Here is a 17,768-nt window from a genome sequence, read left to right on the forward strand (position 1 = left end):
AATTTATCCCCAGGCTTGCCAGGGCTGAATAAGTCTGCTGTGAAAAGTGATATTTGTATGTTTCTTAATATCACTTTTCAGAGGAGACTTGGTAACTAGGAAGTCTAAAAAAAAGCAAAAGATTTAACAAGAAAAAAAATTAGAATGTGCAAAGCAACGTATTCATGTTTCTAGTCTGTTTCAGTTTAGTAAAGAAGAGAGACAACTGTACATTAGTTTTATTATTGAGTCTGCAAAAAAAAAATCCTGCATAAATAAATTAGAATGATATGGAAATGTGTATGTGCATTTGTTTTTCCTAAAGTTAATTAAGTATTTTACGAAAAATGTCTAGTATAACCTACTGTAAACCAGAATTTGTACGCAAGTTTCCTTAGATTACAGGCCAATTTGTTATGCACATCACCACTACAAGTCTCAAGCTTTTTCCAACAAAATTTAATGGCCGCAAAAATAGGAGATGCTTATAGTTCGATTTGTTTCGTGCAGTAATCGAGAACAAATTTACAGTGTGTTGTGTCCTGTGCCCCATGCTTCTCCTACACATACATCATAATAACATAACAGCAGCTGTACTGGGTCAGACCAAAGGTCCATCTAGCCCAGAATCTTGTCTTCCAATAGTGGCCAATGCCAGGTGCCCCAGATGGAATGAACAGAACAAGTAATCAAGTGATCCATCCCTGTCTCCCAGTCCCAGTTTCTGGCAAACACAGGCTAGGAACACCAACCCTACCCATTCTGGCTAATAGTCATTGATGGACCAATCCTCCATGAATTTATCTAGTTCTTTTTGAACCCTGTTATAGTCTTGGCCTTCACAACATCCTCTGGCAAAGAATTCTACAGGTTGAACATCCTGCAATAAATGTTGTTTTCCTCCTCCATTCAGCTTAGGGTTCATGGGAGCTCTGGTTCCTACCATTTGACTGGATTTTGTCTACGTGATTGTTCAGCATTTACATAGGCATCATACAAATCTCTTAGGTGCAACAATAATTCCTCCAGATTATCTCCTGTCAATGCAGATAGTGGGATGACGCTCTGCTCCACTCGCTCCTTAAGTAGTAGTAAGTTAGCCTTTGACTGAGGAAGATCAATCTTATTTCCAATGACAGCATGAGGTCTCTTTGACAAGCCTTCTTCATACTGCTCCAGTTCATATTTTAAGTCTTGGAGCTGAATCCATGGATCAGACACAGACAGATCCACCACAAATAAGAGAAAGCGGCAGTGTTCTATGTGCCTCAGAAAGGCCAATCCAAGGCCCCTGTTTAGATGAGCTCCTCTTATTATACCAGGAACATCAGCAACTATAAATGAGAGAGAATTGAATGTGAACATAACATTTTTAACTTAAGGGGTTCTATTTGTCTGTCTGTCGGTCTAGGTACTTATATAGCTCCCTTTCAATGCAGTCTCTAAGAAGGCATTGTATGAGTTTGTCTGTCTCCTGCAGCCCTAAAAAAATCAAGTTATTTCACCAGAGACACTAAATTCAGCTCAGAAGTCTGAGGTCAAGAGTACATACATGAAAAACAATACTAGGTTTAAAACCTATTTCATGTTTACATTAGGTTTGTAGTTCCCTAGAACTAGTAAGCTCCTAAAGAGTCATTTTTACAGTTTTTACTGTCTCAAGCAGGGACATAAAGGGAGACAATCAGATGTCACAACTAAAAGTAGTAATTATTATATAAACAATCTCATAACACATACCTGCCACTTGTTCATAGTCTTGGTAGTGAACAATGCCTACATGTGGATTTAAGGTTGTGAATGGGTAGGGAGCCACTGCAGGCTTTGCATTGGAGATTGCTCGCAAAAGTGATGATTTCCCAGCATTGGGGAATCCTACCTGGAACACAAATATTTAACCAGGCCACAATTCCAGATTAACCAAAATAAAGAGTGTTTACATTTGCAAATATACATCAATGGTTCTTTAGTAGTTGTCATAACTCAGAGAGCTGTACAGCCGTTTGTACCAAACGCATCAGTTTTGCATGCTCATGTCTAAAGATATCTGGGTGCACTTTTTTCTCTATTTTTAATTTTTCATTATATCATTAACATATATGAACTTTCCATACAAGCCTGAACAAGTCTTACTCATAATCTGTATTTATTACTTTAAAAAACCCATCTCTGGTTGGTCAACCACTTGTCAGCTATGTATTTATTTTCAAATTCCAAAAAAATGGCGACCATACATTATAAAAATCTACTTGATTCTGACAGAAGGCTTGTCATTTTTTCCATGGACAGGATTTTCATGCCATGAATGGTGGTGGATCTATCATACATCTGACTACTAGGAGTAACCATCACCAATCATCTCATTTGGACTGTAAGGTAACAGAACCACAATATGCTCTGTGGGTAACCTAACATTTTTTTCTTTTTATTCTTCTATTGAAGTCTCTCTCGGAGGCTAGTTCCCCCTGACTCCTAAAGCCTACATCTTGAAACACTTTCCTAGGAAGTCTACGCTTTCTGGGAGGAATGGCCTTAGAACAGTTATAGGCTATCCTGTCTGATACAGACAAGTGTGTGTGCAGTGTCAACAGCACTCACAAGAAGCTGAATCAGATTTTCCAGCCTGCTTTGGATAATCATTCTGAACAACTGCCATAATAAGTATGGTAGAGATCTGGAAACTCATGATTTCACCGTGTCAATTTTAAGCCCCGATAACGCTCCCATTAAAGTCAGTGGCAAAATTCCCATTGGCTTCTATGGGCATAGGCTAGGACTCAAAATGCTGGATTTAGTGCTGCCAATTTAAGACCCAGAGTAGACTGCACAAGCTAAAATACGGCTAAGTTTATTGAACCAGCCATGCTAGTTCATTTCTTTTTCTTTACAAAGCTCTTATGGGCCAGACAAATGTTGTAAGATTCATGCCCTTTACATACTGTTGTAAAATAAGGGTTTGTTCAACAGCTCCACCAGAGAGATCAAAAAATTGCATGGATTTAAAAATGAAATCAGATTAAACAATAAATTGACTTAGCATTAGCATACCATTCAAACTTAAATGCTAAGACAAAATTTACATATCTGAAACCTATACAAAAAGCTAACAAAGTTAAACATTTAATACCCATAACAATGCAAAGTAAAGACAGACTGAAGGATGATTATGTTTTTATTAAAAAGGGGTGTTATTTAAGAGCCATAAGTGTTCCTTGATGGCTTCTAGGTGTAACATGCTGTCTCAGTGCATGCCATCATGTCTCCCAGAAACAGCTTGTCCAATTACTTTAAAAGCAGCATCCAAAAGTTCTCCTTCAGTGGCAGAAGCCCTTAAGTGCAAAGATTGGGGGTTTGATCCCTGATAACTTTGCTGCCTGTATACACTCAAGCCCTCTGTTATGTCAAGACATATTCTAAAGAGACATTTATGGGACAATATGTTTTATTATTGCAATTACTGAAGCCCGAACCTTGTTTCCTGTTGATTTAGCATGAAGCCTTTTACCAAAGAGATATGGCATCAAGTTATATATAAAGTGGTAGCAAAAAAAGTGACAGAAGGGCTACTCAGGATACTCCTCTACTAAGTAATCATTGTCATTCATCTCCCACACAAACTTGCTGCGAAAACAACAAAATATAACAAAGCAACATTCTTTCGTCAGCTAGCCAAGTGACATCCTGAAAGTGTATGCCAAAGGTTAATAAAACAAAAGAGGCAATACTCACCAGCCCTGCATGTGCCATAGTCTTGAGCTCCAGATGGAGGACTCTTTCCTGACCTGATTCTCCTAGAGTGGCTGTCATTGGTGCTCGATTCTCATTGGACAGAAAGAACCGGTTACCCTTCCCTCCAGATCCTCCATAAGCAGCAACATATTCTTCGCCATGCTGAGCAAGATCAGCCACAGTTTTGCAATCCTCCTTAACTACAGTGCCCACAGGAACCTTGAAAAGAGAGAAAGTCCTAAGCAAAAACAAACTATGAAAGTTCAAATACTTAACAGTACTGTTCAGCAGTTCCCGGCGGCTGGCAATGTTTTCAGGGTCTAGCCAACACCACAACCCTCCATCTCCCAGCTGGGTGAAAGTGTGAAAAGAGTCATTAAGAGCCAGATCTAGCAGGAGAGGCCAAATAAGCACTCTCACTCTCGACCCAAACAGCAGTGTCGGACATTAAGAACTTTAATGGTACCATACTATTTTTTTTTTGTGCTTTTTTGTGTTCCCAGTCCCAGGTTTCACAAACTGATGGTGAACCAATTCAGGATACCAACAGGGGGGCATAAGGAGATTATGGATCATATTGGGTAGCTAAAAAGCAAAGTAAGAATGATTTATATTTTAAAACGAATTAAAAAATAAGGAAACAGCAACAGACATAAGCAGACGGGGAATTTGTTTTTGTTTGTTAATAAAAAACTGAACCAACGTGATGCATTACTATTACCACCTCGCTCGGGTGTGCATGTAGAGGTGTACGTGTGTGATCTGTCTGGTTCTTGTCTTCCTCTCTACTTGAGAAGTGCTTACCTGACTTTGGGCATTTCCACAAATTTATCAATACATAAAGACACACCCCAACAGCTGACACAGTTCCAAAACAGACTCTGAAGATTGACTTTATGGATAACACTAAACACAGGTATAAAGCTTAGGGCTGTATCTACAGTAGGCAAAAAAATGGTACTTTTTAGTGCGTGTTAGCTAGTGTATTAAAGTCTTAGTGGAGACAAGGCAAGTTGTAGATGTAAATGTATTAGTTGGTCAACATAAACCCTAGCTAACCTGTTAAAAATACATCTTTCTTTCTAATGAAGACAAGGCTTAGAAGCGAGGGAAGCCTCCCTTCATTTGTGCTAATAAACCATACAATAAAGTGTGAAACCTGTTTTCACATGGGATCTGCAGACAAACGGAAAGAACAACAATGATAGAAAATATAGTCATGAGCTTGGCAAGCACAGTAGTGATAGGCATCAAAATGGACATGTCCCAGGTAGCAGAACTAGCCTGGGAAAAATACTGCTCTAATTTAACAAGTTGTGTGTTTGACTGCACTGCCTATTTGAATTCTAGAAGCAAAGGCTGGTCACTATTTGTTTTAGCCAGATGCACCATGCTCTTTCAAAGAGGTTCTGGTATGAACAATGAGAACAAAGCGGTTTGGTCATGCCTGTGTGTGAACTAGCCCAGATGCTATGAACACTCACTTTGACTAGTCCCACTAGGACTACTCACATGCATAAAGTTACTCACACAGGTAAGCTTTTGCAGGACTGAGGCCTGAATTCTCATATAAAACTTACAAAGTAGTCAGCAACAGTATCTTACTTTAATATACGTGTATCCACCATTGGCTCCATAACAGTTTTTGCTTCTCCCTCTTTCTCCATGAAAGCCTCGATACAATGGGAGGACTGAAGCCAGTGATTTGATTTGCTGGTCAGCTATAAAGCAAAACACACTTTAAAAACATTCTTATGTTAAAAGAAATACAGTAGAATCATCTTTTGACCCCTTTATCTTTTGCGGTATACCACAGACAGAAGCATTCCATAAGCTAGTGAGAGTCCAGGGGAGGTATATGATGTCAATTCTCTTAAAGTAAAACTCCACCGTTTTATTTATATGCTTAAGTTTATAAAGTATAGAAACAACGGAAGTAACCCCACTACAAAACAAATTTCTTAACCAATAAAGAACATCTATGATTTCACAGTAATCAATCCATTGCTATTTACTGAGTTAGCAATGTGAGTACTAATAAAAAGACAAGTCCTTCTGACAAGTCACTGTGTTTTTAAATGTTTCACAAAGAGTCTGGACTTCTTTTTTTTTTAAATCACGCCACACAAGCTGTGATCTTATCAAACTGTCTCTTATTCTGTTTGTACAGTACCCATTATAATGGAGTCTCTGTGTGCCACTGTACTACAACTAATAATAATCTCACAAGCTATCCTAGATCAGACTTGCTCTGTAGATGACAGTGAAACTTCCAAGAAACATCCAAACCACTCTCCAAAGTAGTGCTGACACTATATAGGTGCTAACTATTATTATCCGGTAGAGGTGACTCCCTTCTTAATCAGTAGTGATGAATCAGTAACTCAATATGATACTACTGTAGAATGTGTAATTAGAATTGTTGCCTTTTGGAGCAGTACTCAAATCAGATCCTGATCACTTGCGGTCATTAGAAAGTACAGTATTTATGTTGGCCAAATTCCAATTTGCAAAATTACATTCTCTCTCATTGTAGTCTTCCTACAGCCCAGCCTCAATGAGATTTGGCATTCCTCACTGCCTGTTTTATGTTGTTGTGTAGTGTTGATGAGTTCTTAAAAAAAAGTTGTATTTCACAACAGAAGCGGAGGCATGTCTGTGATGGATGAAGTTACTGTTGTCAATGTAGTATGTAAAACTCTGAGATGCTTTGGAATGCAAGATCCCATATAAGTGTAAGGATGAAAGGAACTATTGTAATGTGACTAAACACTAAAAAAATTTTATTTTAAAATTGCTAAAAAATATTTTTGAGAAGCTTAAATATCAGACTTTTAAAAAATGATTCTTTACAAGCACAAGGAAGGGAACCTCAAAGACTTAATATTTGATTTATTCTACATCCTTCCAGTTCCAACGTTGGTGCACATGGTGGAAACTAGTTTCTTCCATTTCCCTCTGTCATTTGTTGCTGCTTCCTTCTGCTTTATGGTGCTGACATCAATTGTTCTGCCCTCCCTGCTAAGGATTCTTCTTAAGGTGTCTCTTGGGCACTCATTTCCTCAACTCATTGGTATCCACATGACAGCTTCATGGTAGAGTCTGTGCTGGCATCTGGAGTACATGCCCCAAAAATATCCAAACACTTCTGATACTGGTGGGAACGAGCAGCTGGTTATGGATTTCTCAGCTCTCTTTGCTGGGGATGAAGTCTTTCTAACCAATGCCCAGAATCTTTCATAGGCATTTATTTTTAAAGGTGTCTAATTTTCCATTTAATGTTTGATAGAAAATGTAAGATCTTCAGCTTTTGGAGCCATGTTAGCACTGAGATTTCATTTTAATTGAAAATTCTCAGTTTTCTTCTGGTGTTCTAGAGCTTAGATTTCTATACATTGTTGAGGTTAGTAATTGCTGTGGAGGCCTTTCCTGTCCTTGAGGTCACTTCCTTCTTGTGAACTCTACTGGACAATATGATGCTGCCTAGATAGGTGAACTATTCTACTTTCTTGATGGTTTTTGCCTTCTAATGTGATGTTACTATTTGATTCTGGGTTTCAATGAAGTTTTAGTAGAACTAATTTTGAACCCTGGTGGCCTGCTATTTTTGCCAGGTTGTCTATCTTTGTAACTTTTCACGCGTTTCGCTCAGTAGCGAAATATCATCAGCAAAGTCTAAGTCTTCTAGACATTGCCATCTACCCATGCTATATCAGTGTTTGTGTTGCTAATACACTTCTTCTTTATCCAGTCTATGGCTATGCCAAACAAGAGAGGTGATAAAATGCAGCCCTGTTTCATGCCATGATGAACAAGACTGTTGTCTGACTGTTCAACCTTACAGAGCATTTTGCATAGCTATCCATGCTTTGATGATGTTGACAACTTTAGCTGGGATTCCATAGGACTGAGGAATATTCTGCAATATATGTCTCCCCCCCCGGCTATCAAATGCCTTTTGACAAAAATCCAAAACTGGTAAGGGGAGAGCTTGCCATTCTATTCATTCTTCTAAGATGATTGTTAGTGAGACTATCTGATCTACACAGGATCTCTTGGGCCTTAATCGTGCCTGTTCTTCTAAACTTTGCATCCACTGCTTCTTCATCCTGGACAGTGTCACACACACACCTTCCCCCCCAATAGAGAGTAGTATAACTCCTCTCTAGTTGTTAAAGTCAGTAAGACGACACTTTTTGGGGTATTGTGACAATGATTCCACATTTCTGCTGGTCCCAAGGGATCTCTTTTCCCCAAATTTGATTAAACTATTCTGAACTTAATTCGCAGTTTTAAAAGTGGGCCCAACCAACTCAAAATAAGTTACCTAAAGCCAAGACAAATTCCATATAGAATTGCTGACCCAAAACCAGAAAGTTAGAAGTCTCTTCTCCCCTTGAAAGATGCAAGTAACTCCAAACAACAAGGTAAGAGACAAATGAAACTAAAAAACTTATGCTCAAATAAACTGGTTAGTCTCTAAGGTGCCACAAGTACTCCTTTTCTTTTTAAAAAACAGGTATGTCTGATGAGCAGATTTAGTGCTTTTGGAAATAACTTTTAATTTCAGAGCAAAACACAAGAGTCCTATTCTTCCCAAAACATCAAACATTAACCACAGTAAAAAGCCTCTGACAAAACCTCCAGTCTTTGTTCTCCATTTCTGTTATGAAAACTCAAAGTGGATAAAGATTGACTATTTCTTTTTAAACTAAAAAGTTGGATTTTTTATTTAATTCGTTTTAAAAAAAATAAACCTATTTTAAAATTATGACAACCGATATTAAGGCCTAATCTTATACTCTATTAAAATCATTTAAATTAAATAAAAAAATATTCAAGCCGTTTGTTTGCTACCAAAGTTTTGAAGAAAGTCAAACCACTGGACTTGTAAGAGTTACTGGCTAAGTACTCGAAATCAGAGTTTGTTGAAGTGCTAACCCAGGTTTTGACAGCAGCAGCCTCTTCCACAGATATAAAGAGAATATTTTCTTCCTTGTTATTTATTTAGCTAGTTAAATTCAATGACTATTTCATTCAAAGTTAAGATACTGACTGGAAATTAAGCAGGAAGGTTTGTTGTCCTCTTTCAATCTATGGATAAAAACGAGGTGAGACGATACAATCTACTACTTCTAAAATCTTGAAAGACATGGTGACCAAAAACAACTAGTTCAATTCACTAATTCCAGATACTTCCTTTTTTAAATAAATCACTTAGTTTTGAATGCAAAACCGGTTTTGATTAACTTACTTTTTTCCTTATGTATCCAGCACATTTCAGGTAGTTTTATTTAACTAATCAAAAACAAATGTTCAAATACTATTTTTGGGCATTTTTAAATGAATTCTCATTTCCATCCAAATGCAACTTGACACAAATCATGAATAAAAAAGGAATCACTTAGTAAATAAGAAATGTCATTTTCCATTTTTTATCATAAAAAGTGTGAAAAATGAATCTTAATAAATGTATGTTAAACTACATAATGGCTTAAATAAATGTGTATAGATATAGTATATACTGATGGTTAGCAAAAAGAAGTACCAAATTTAGTGTCAAGGCTATATTTAGTTACAAATCAATATTTTTAATGTTTACCAGCCAATGAGAATCAACCTTTCTTTAGAAAAATAACTACAAAGCACAAATGCAAAACAAGTTTAAAATCACTGATTTAAAACAATCTAGGAAAATTCTCTGCTTTGCGCGTTCCACAGATATTAAGCCAATTAGTAGTTTCAAGTCTGTTTTAAAGGTCATACACTATATCCATTTTTAAGTGTGTATTTTATTCTTCTTGGATTCTGACACCACCCTCATTCATATTGTAGCACCTGAGAGTCTTCCAGAAGTGCATTTAGACACATGACTAGCATGTCATATTTGTTCTTTTTTTCCCTCCCAAGAAGTTACCTTAGATTTTTTTAGTATTTATCTAGCTTACATTTTTGTAGCTTTTTATGTTTGCTGTGCCATGCATTTTTATTACTAAAGGCAAGGTCAAAGAAGCGCACCTGGAATGTGTGTGTTTAGTTCTATAAAGAATAAATGTTGGCTTTACTCCCTGCTTCAGGGGCAATCTGCGTCAGTGTGGGAAGATGACAGAATACTTTAGTATTTTCCGAGGCATATGTTATGAGATATTAAAAAGGTATTCGATTTTCAAATCAGTTTGACCTGAAATATTTTCTAGCTAGATTACGTAAGAATATCAGCGTCATTCACATCCCCTTTGCAGTGGCTGTTTGGAAGTACTGCAAAGAACAGATGGAGTGAAGAAAAAGAAAAACATTTCCCTGTCATATATATTTATCAATTCTCAAAAAGAAAAGGAGTACTTGTGGCACCTTAGAGACTAACCAATTTATTTGAGCATGAGCTTTCGTGAGCTACAGTTCACTTCATCAGATGTATACCGTGGAAACTGCAGCAGACTTTATATATACACAGAGAATATGAAACAATACCTCCTCCCACCCCACTGTCCTGCTGGTAATAGCTTATCTAAAGTGATCATCAGGTGGGCCATTTCCAGCACAAATCCAGGTTTTCTCACCCTCCACCCCCCCCCACAAATTCACTCTCCTGCTGGTGATAGCCCATCCAAAGTGACAACTCTTTACATAATCAAGTCGGGCTATTTCCTGCACAGATCCAGGTTTTCTCACATCCCCCCCACCCCCATACACACACAAACTCACTCTCCTGCTGGTAATAGCTCATCTAAACTGACCACTCTCCGAGTTTAAATCCAAGTTAAACCAGAACATCTGGGGGCGGGGGGGTGGGGTAGGAAAAAACAAGAAGAAACAGGCTACCTTGCATAATGACTTAGCCACTCCCAGTCTCTATTTAAGCCTAAATTAATAGTATCCAATTTGCAAATGAATTCCAATTCAGCAGTTTCTCGCTGGAGTCTGGATTTGAAGTTTTTTTGTTTTAAGATAGCGACCTTCATGTCTGTGATTGCGTGACCAGAGAGATTGAAGTGTTCTCCGACTGGTTTATGAATGTTATAATTCTTGACATCTGATTTGTGTCCATTTATTCTTTTACGTAGAGACTGTCCAGTTTGACCAATGTACATGGCAGAGGGGCATTGCTGGCACATGATGGCATATCTCACATTGGTGGATGTGCAGGTGAACGAGCCTCTGATAGTGTGGCTGATGTTATTAGGCCCTGTGATGGTGTCCCCTGAATAGATATGTGGGCACAATTGGCAACGGGCTTTGTTGCAAGGATAAGTTCCTGGGTTAGTGGTTCTGTTGTGTGGTATGTGGTTGTTGGTGAGTATTTGCTTCAGGTTGCAGGGCTGTCTGTAGGCAAGGACTGGCCTGTCTCCCAAGACTTGTGAGAGTGTTGGGTCATCCTTTAGGATAGGTTGTAGATCCTTAATAATGCGTTGGAGGGGTTTTAGTTGGGGGCTGAAGGTGACCGCTAGTGGCGTTCTGTTATTTTCTTTGTTAGGCCTGTCCTGTAGTAGGTAACTTCTGGGAACTCTTCTGGCTCTATCAATCTGTTTCTTTACTTCTGCAGGTGGGTATTGTAGTTGTAAGAAAGCGTGACAGAGATCTTGTAGGTGTTTGTCTCTGTCTGAGGGGTTGGAGCAAATGCGGTTGTATTGCAGAGCTTGGCTGTAGACGATGGATCGTGTGGTGTGGTCAGGGTGAAAGCTGGAGGCATGCAGGTAGGAATAGCGGTCAGTAGGTTTCCGGTATAGGGTGGTGTTTATGTGGCCATTGTTTATTAGCACTGTAGTGTCCAGGAAGTGGATCTCTTGTGTGGACTGGACCAGGCTGAGGTTGGTGGTGGGATGGAAACTGTTGAAATCATGGTGGAATTCCTCAAGGGCTTCTTTTCCATGGGTCCAGATGATGAAGATGTCATCAATATAGCGCAAGTAGAGTAGGGGCTTTAGGGGACGAGAGCTGAGGAAGCGTTGTTCTAAATCAGCCATAAAAATGTTGGCATACTGTGGGGCCATGCGGGTACCCATAGCAGTGCCGCTGATCTGAAGGTATACATTGTCCCCAAATGTGAAATAGTTATGGGTAAGGACAAAGTCACAAAGTTCAGCCACCAGGTTAGCCGTGACATTATCGGGGATAGTGTTCTTGACGGCTTGTAGTCCATCTTTGTGTGGAATGTTGGTGTAGAGGGCTTCTACATCCATAGTAGCCAGGATGGTGTTATCAGGAAGATCACCGATGGATTGAAGTTTCCTCAGGAAGTCAGTGGTGTCTCGAAGGTAGCTGGGAGTGCTGGTAGCGTAGGGCCTGAGGAGGGAGTCTACATAGCCAGACAATCCTGCTGTCAAGGTGCCAATGCCTGAGATGATGGGGCGCCCAGGATTTCCAGGTTTATGGATCTTGGGTAGTAGATAGAATATCCCAGGTCGGGGTTCCAAGGGTGTGTGTGTGCGGATTTGATCTTGTGCTTTTTCAGGACGTTTCTTGAGCAAATGCTGTAGTTGCTTTTGGTAACTCTCAGTGGGATCATATGGTAATGGCTTGTAGAAACTCGTGTTGGAGAGCTGCTGAGCAGCCTCTTGTTCATATTCCGACCTATTCATGATGACAACAGCAACTCTGGTGCAGGAAATAGCCCGACTTGATTATGTAAAGAGTTGTCACTTTGGATGGGCTAGCACCAGCAGGAGAGTGAATTTGTGTGGGGGGGTGGAGGGTGAGAAAACCTGGATTTGTGCTGGAAATGGCCCACCTGATGATCACTTTAGATAAGCTATTACCAGCAGGACAGTGGGGTGGGAGGAGGTATTGTTTCATATTCTCTGTGTATATATAAAGTCTGCTGCAGTTTCCACGGTATACATCTGATGAAGTGAGCTGTAGCTCACGAAAGCTCATGCTCAAATAAATTGGTTAGTCTCTAAGGTGCCACAAGTACTACTTTTCTTTTTGCGAATACAGACTAACATGGCTGTTCCTCTGAAACCTGAAATTTATCAATTCTATCACTCAAACTCAGTTTGTGGAAAGACATCAAAAATACCTTTAAACAAAGGGACAATATTTACCATGCCGTCCCTTAATCTATGGTGTACAAGACAAAAAGGATATGCAACTTTTACCTTTCAAAATAACATGGCCCCCATCTCCTCCGTTTCCACCATCAGGACCTCCAAACTCTTTTCTAGGCTCACTGTGAAAAGAGTTAATACCCGGTCCTCCGTGGCCTCCAATCACACACACTCTTCGATGATCTACAAAATATCGGGTCTGCAATGGAGAGATAGTTTCTTATGATTTCTCTACAGTTTAGTGAAACATTATCAGACCTCTGTCTCAACAAGCTGAAGGCTTCTACAAAACATAGCTACCTTTAAACGTCAGGAATTTCAATTTCCATTTGAAAATCAAAATCTATAGCATAGCTACAGTTCGGACATCAACCAAAGAAAGCCCATTAACCTAGCAATTATCTTGAAGAACGTACACAGGATCACACATGTTAAGAGACCCTTAAAACAAAAACATCTAACATACATCTTTGAGTTTCCACTGGCAAAAAATTCCAGAAAGAAGATGCTGAAAGATCGTCCTCCCTAATTATGTATATTAGGAAACTATTCTAATGATAATGAACATCTACTGAAAAAAAGAAAAAATGGGCGAGGTAATACCTGGACCAACTTCTGATGATGAAAGAGACAAGCTCTGAAGCTTACACAGAACTCTTCTTCTACTGAAAGAAGCAAGGAAACTCAGTGACCTAGGTAGTTGGCAGTACATGGAAAATTTTAAAAAGGCCAGTCTAAGCATATTTAAAAGTCTGTATGCTCCATGCTGACTAAATTCAGAGAGTTTCCAGCATCTGATCTGAGATCCTGGAATTTGTAAGAACTTTTCCAACAGAGTGGGAAAAACTGAAGGCATTTTGTGCCTAGTGTCCAAAAAAAAAAATGCAGTGAACTATGGATGATACAAGGAAGATATGTGGGTCTCAGCAGCATTAAGATATAAAAATAGCAAGCTGTAATAATATTGTAAAGATGGAACTGTTCTCTGGCACAAGCTATCATTCACTCCAAACTAATGGAGACTGAACCTCAATATTAGGCATTAGACTTCTGCAATAATAAGAAGCTGAACTCCTTGCTGCTTATCTGAAATATTTGAACCTCAAGCCTACAAAACCTGGGCTGGAAAGTTACAGAAGAGACTCTCTAAAGAGAGCCTCTGGGCAGGGACTGCATCTTTCTTACATGATTGCACAGTACCTAGCGCAATCCTGATTTGGAAGCTCTGTGTACTACTGTAATACAAATAGTAGCACCTAGCACTTTTGTTCTACTCAGGAGTACAAAATGGAAGGAATGAGGCATTCAAACATTTGAGATAGGAGTAGGTTTGGTCCTTATACATGAGCTAAAGTTTGCATGACGGGTGAAGGGGAGGGTTATTTTCTGGTATCAGTTCACTACTCCCTACTCCAATTATGCCATTCTTCATGCAAACTTCAATCTTCATTTAATAAGACAGAACAATCCGATGTTCCAACACAAAAATTTACGGAAAGGTCTTTCTTGGAAATGGGGCAGAATGGGGAACACTAAATATTTCCCATAGGCAGTGGTCCAATGGTAAAAGCAGGAGAAAGTGTGAAGAGTCCTAGATTCTGGCCCGTTCTCCCACTGATTTACTGCATTACAGTGGGCAAGTCATTTTATCTTCTCTATGCACAATAAAGATAACAATACTTATCCATTGACCTTTGGAAAATTTTCTGGGATCCTCAGGTGAAAAGTGCTATAAAAGTATTGGCATGTACATAGGTATTTTCTTGTGTGTCAAGATGTAGAGAAAAATTTACTTACAAATGGTAATACAAAACATGCTAAGGGACTTTACAACTAGGTGGAGAATGGATTTTTTTTAAATATAAGAATAACTTGAGCGGTGAAAAATTCTGTTACTAGTAAAGTGACACCCAAGCACCTGAGAAAAATCCAATTATTGAATAACCAAAATTGCTTTTGCACAATCACTAGTACAGCAAAACCTCAGCATTACGAACACCACATTTATGAACCGATAGATCAACCACATACCTCATTTGGAACTAGAAGTATGCTATCAGGCAGCAGCAGACACAAAAATAAATAAATAAAGCAAACAAATAAAAATAAAGGGAAGTTTAAAAAAAGATTAACAAGGAAACTATTTCTGTGCTTGTTTCATTTAAATTAAGATAATTAAAAGCAGCATTTTTCTTCTGCACAATAAAGTTTCAAAGCTCTATTAAGTCAGTGTTCAGTTGTAAACTTTTGAAAGAACAAACAAAATGTTTTGTTCAGAGTTACGAACAATCTCCATTGTCAAGGTTTTTGTAACGTTGAGGTTCTATCATAAAAATGTGACCGTTGCTAAAAAGCCTCTTTTTTCAAGTGTAGTTAGCACCACCAAACGGCAAAATTGCAAACTGCTGTTTTAAATTAACTAGATTCATTTATTGCTTATTATAAAAAATGAATTCATTTCCCCGCAGCTGAAATATAGAACCAAAAGGAAGCGCCGAAACAAAAAAGAGAAAGCCTATGATTAACCAGCCATTAAATCTAGGCAATTTGTGAGTTGCATAAGTTCTTTAAAAAAAAAAAACAAAAAAACAAGCAAAACACTACTTGAACTTTAGAATAGCAACTGTCTAAAAAACAAACATGTTTTGTTCTATGTCATTTTTCCAACCCAAAAGAGAATTATGATCATTAAAACCTCTACAGCAGTGGTTCTCAACCTTTCCAGACTACTGTACCCCTTTCAGGAGTCTGATCTGTCTTGAGTAGCCCCAAGTTTTACCTAATTTAAAAACTACTTGCTTACAAAATCAGACATAAAAATACAAGTGTCAGAGCACACTATTACTGAAAAATTGCTTAGGTTCTCATTTTCACCATATAATTATAAAATAAATCAACTGGAATATAAATACTGGACTTACATTTCAGTGTATAGAATATATAGCATAAACAAGTCATTGTCTGTATGAAATTTTAGTTTGTACTGACTTCACTAGTGCTTTTTATGTAGCCTGTTGTAAAACTAGGCAAATATCTAGATGAGCTGATGTACCCCCTGGAAGACCTCTACATGTACCCCTGATTGAGAACCACTGCTCTACAGAAAAGCAACTCCTATAGTTACTACTACCATTGAAGTAAACATGAATAACGTTCACTGTGAACTGAGATTTTTATTACATGAAACACTTATTTACAACTATTTTTTCCCACTATCCAAAATTAATTATATTTCATAAAAATATTTCCTTAGAATGACAATGGTAAGTGGGGAATATACACAAAACACTCATCTCTAGGACTGGTGTGTTCTTTTAGCATACAACAAGTTCTTTGAACAAATCGTAGGTTAGCCTATCTGAATTTTAGTTTAGACTTACCAGCTTCTTTTCTGATATTGCTCTTTTTTGTTTCAGCTGTTGTTTTTTTGCACACTTTGCACAGCTTGTGGAAAGAATCCTCTGCCAGCAATTAACATGCTGCTGCAATAAGCAAGTCTGTATATGCGGTGAATATACAGGTCTCCATTGCCGTAAGCCGTCCAACAAAGTCCATGTTCTTGATGACAAGATTTTAGATCCCAGCATATCCACCTAGAAAATGAAAATTATAGACAAAGGAAAACCACTAACAAAAATTCACCTTTGTGGCTCTAGAAACAAATTTCACATGCAAATCAAGAGAACAAAAAATCAGTTTACATCATGAAACACATAATGGATTAGAAACCCAAGGTCCAGGGATTGACCAATATTTCACCAATATGTTCTTACTCAATCGCTGTAATAGCCTTCTGAGAGTAAGACACCAAGCACATATACCTCCCCAAACTGATTTCCCCTCACTAATGCCTGTGCACATGCATTCATTACTGCAAGGCTGTTCAGAAGCATGGACTATATATAATATACAGAACCTCTATTTACTCAGCAGCAGAGAGCCCCTGTGCCCCCCCCCCCGCCGCGCCGCCTCGCCTCGCCTCACAGCCAGCCCCTGCGCGCGCCCCCCCCCGCGCCGCCTCACAGCCAGCCCCTGCGCGCGCCCCCCCCCCCCGCGCCGCCTCACAGCCAGCCCCTGCGCGCGCCCCCCCCGCGCCGCCTCACAGCCAGCCCCTGCGCGCGCCCCCCCCCGCGCCGCCTCACAGCCAGCCCCTGCGCGCGCTCCCCCCCCCCCGCGCCGCCTCACAGCCAGCCCCTGCGCGCGCCCCCCCCCCCGCGCCGCCTCACAGCCAGCCCCTGCGCGCGCTCCCCCCCCCCGCGCCGCCTCACAGCCAGCCCCTGCGCGCGCCCCCCCCCCCCGCGCCGCCTCACAGCCAGCCCCTGCGCGCGCCCCCCCCCCCCCGCGCCGCCTCACAGCCAGCCCCTGCTCCAGCCCCTCTTCCCCAAATCCGAACCTTGCATAGCACCCACCAACCGCGAGGAACTTTCCTGTGGCGGACCCACCTACTCGTACCACGTTCACTTGGACGCAGAGGTCACGACCTCACCCAAATTACGTCCTCGCCCGTCAGATGGGCGCACGCGCAGTTCTCTCCCCTTCCTCTCCGGTAGGTATGAAAAGCGCGGGAAAAGCATTGCGGTCAAATGTGGGCCCAGTCTAACGGCTCTATTTGGGTTCGAGCCGCGCTATCTCCTCTCCTCCTGGCTTTCAGCCGGCTGAGCGCCCCCTCCCCCGCCAGCGAGGCTACAGGCACGCAGGAGCCTGGGGCTGGGCGAAGAACTAGCTCATGAGATGGCCTCGAGTCACTCAATCCCTGCCTTGCCCACGGAGCTCGAGCTCTGGCCCCGGCCATGGGGATGGGGTGTGGGGGGGACGCAGCGTGTACAGGCTCAGGTGGCTGGGACCCAGACACAAGAAGAGAGAACCCCTGTTGCTAGAGCAGCTGGCTGGCATGGTCTCTGGGTGGAGATGCCCCTGCGCGCTACAAAATCCCTACTGGTCAGAGGCTGCTCCTGCTTTAGAAACGACCTAGGGCTTTGTCTGGGGGCCCTGAAATCGTCAGTGTTTCCTCAT

The 17,768-nt window shown here is 40.3% G+C and overlaps 1 protein-coding gene across 5 annotated transcripts; it reads right to left on the reverse strand.

The window, feature by feature from the left end:
* Positions 1-422: 422 nt before the first annotated feature.
* On the reverse strand, positions 423-17,252 carry MTG2 (mitochondrial ribosome associated GTPase 2). Of its 5 annotated transcripts, none has more exons than XM_075118717.1 (7): positions 17,149-17,252; positions 16,136-16,348; positions 12,807-12,954; positions 5,314-5,429; positions 3,709-3,927; positions 1,720-1,858; positions 423-1,313 (listed from the first exon to the last, which is right to left on the reverse strand). In XM_075118717.1, the coding sequence occupies exons 2-7, from the start codon at positions 16,340-16,342 to the stop codon at positions 919-921; spliced, it is 1,224 nt and encodes a 407-aa protein (XP_074974818.1). In that variant the 5' UTR covers positions 16,343-16,348; positions 17,149-17,252; the 3' UTR covers positions 423-918. The 5 variants fall into 5 exon arrangements, with proteins under 5 accessions (XP_074974818.1, XP_074974820.1, XP_074974822.1 ...); XM_075118719.1 differs by having other exon boundaries at positions 17,165-17,237; XM_075118721.1 differs by lacking the exon at positions 17,149-17,252 and adding an exon at positions 16,740-16,758.
* Positions 17,253-17,768: the final 516 nt, after the last annotated feature.

This window comes from Caretta caretta, chromosome 13 (assembly GCF_965140235.1).
Source record: "Caretta caretta isolate rCarCar2 chromosome 13, rCarCar1.hap1, whole genome shotgun sequence".
Taxonomy (NCBI): Eukaryota; Metazoa; Chordata; order Testudines; family Cheloniidae; genus Caretta; species Caretta caretta.

Excerpts from the sequence above, each read along its gene's own strand:
- MTG2 (XM_075118717.1), bottom strand. The coding sequence starts at position 16,342 with ATGCTGGGATCTAAAATCTTGTCATCAAGAACATGGACTTTGTTGGAC. Across the intron at positions 12,955-16,135 it reads CAATATCAGAAAAGAAGCTG|ACCCGATATTTTGTAGATCA; the intron begins GTAAGTCTAAAC and ends TCTCCATTGCAG. Across the intron at positions 3,928-5,313 it reads GTGGATACACGTATATTAAA|GTTCCTGTGGGCACTGTAGT; the intron begins GTAAGATACTGT and ends TCTCTTTTCAAG.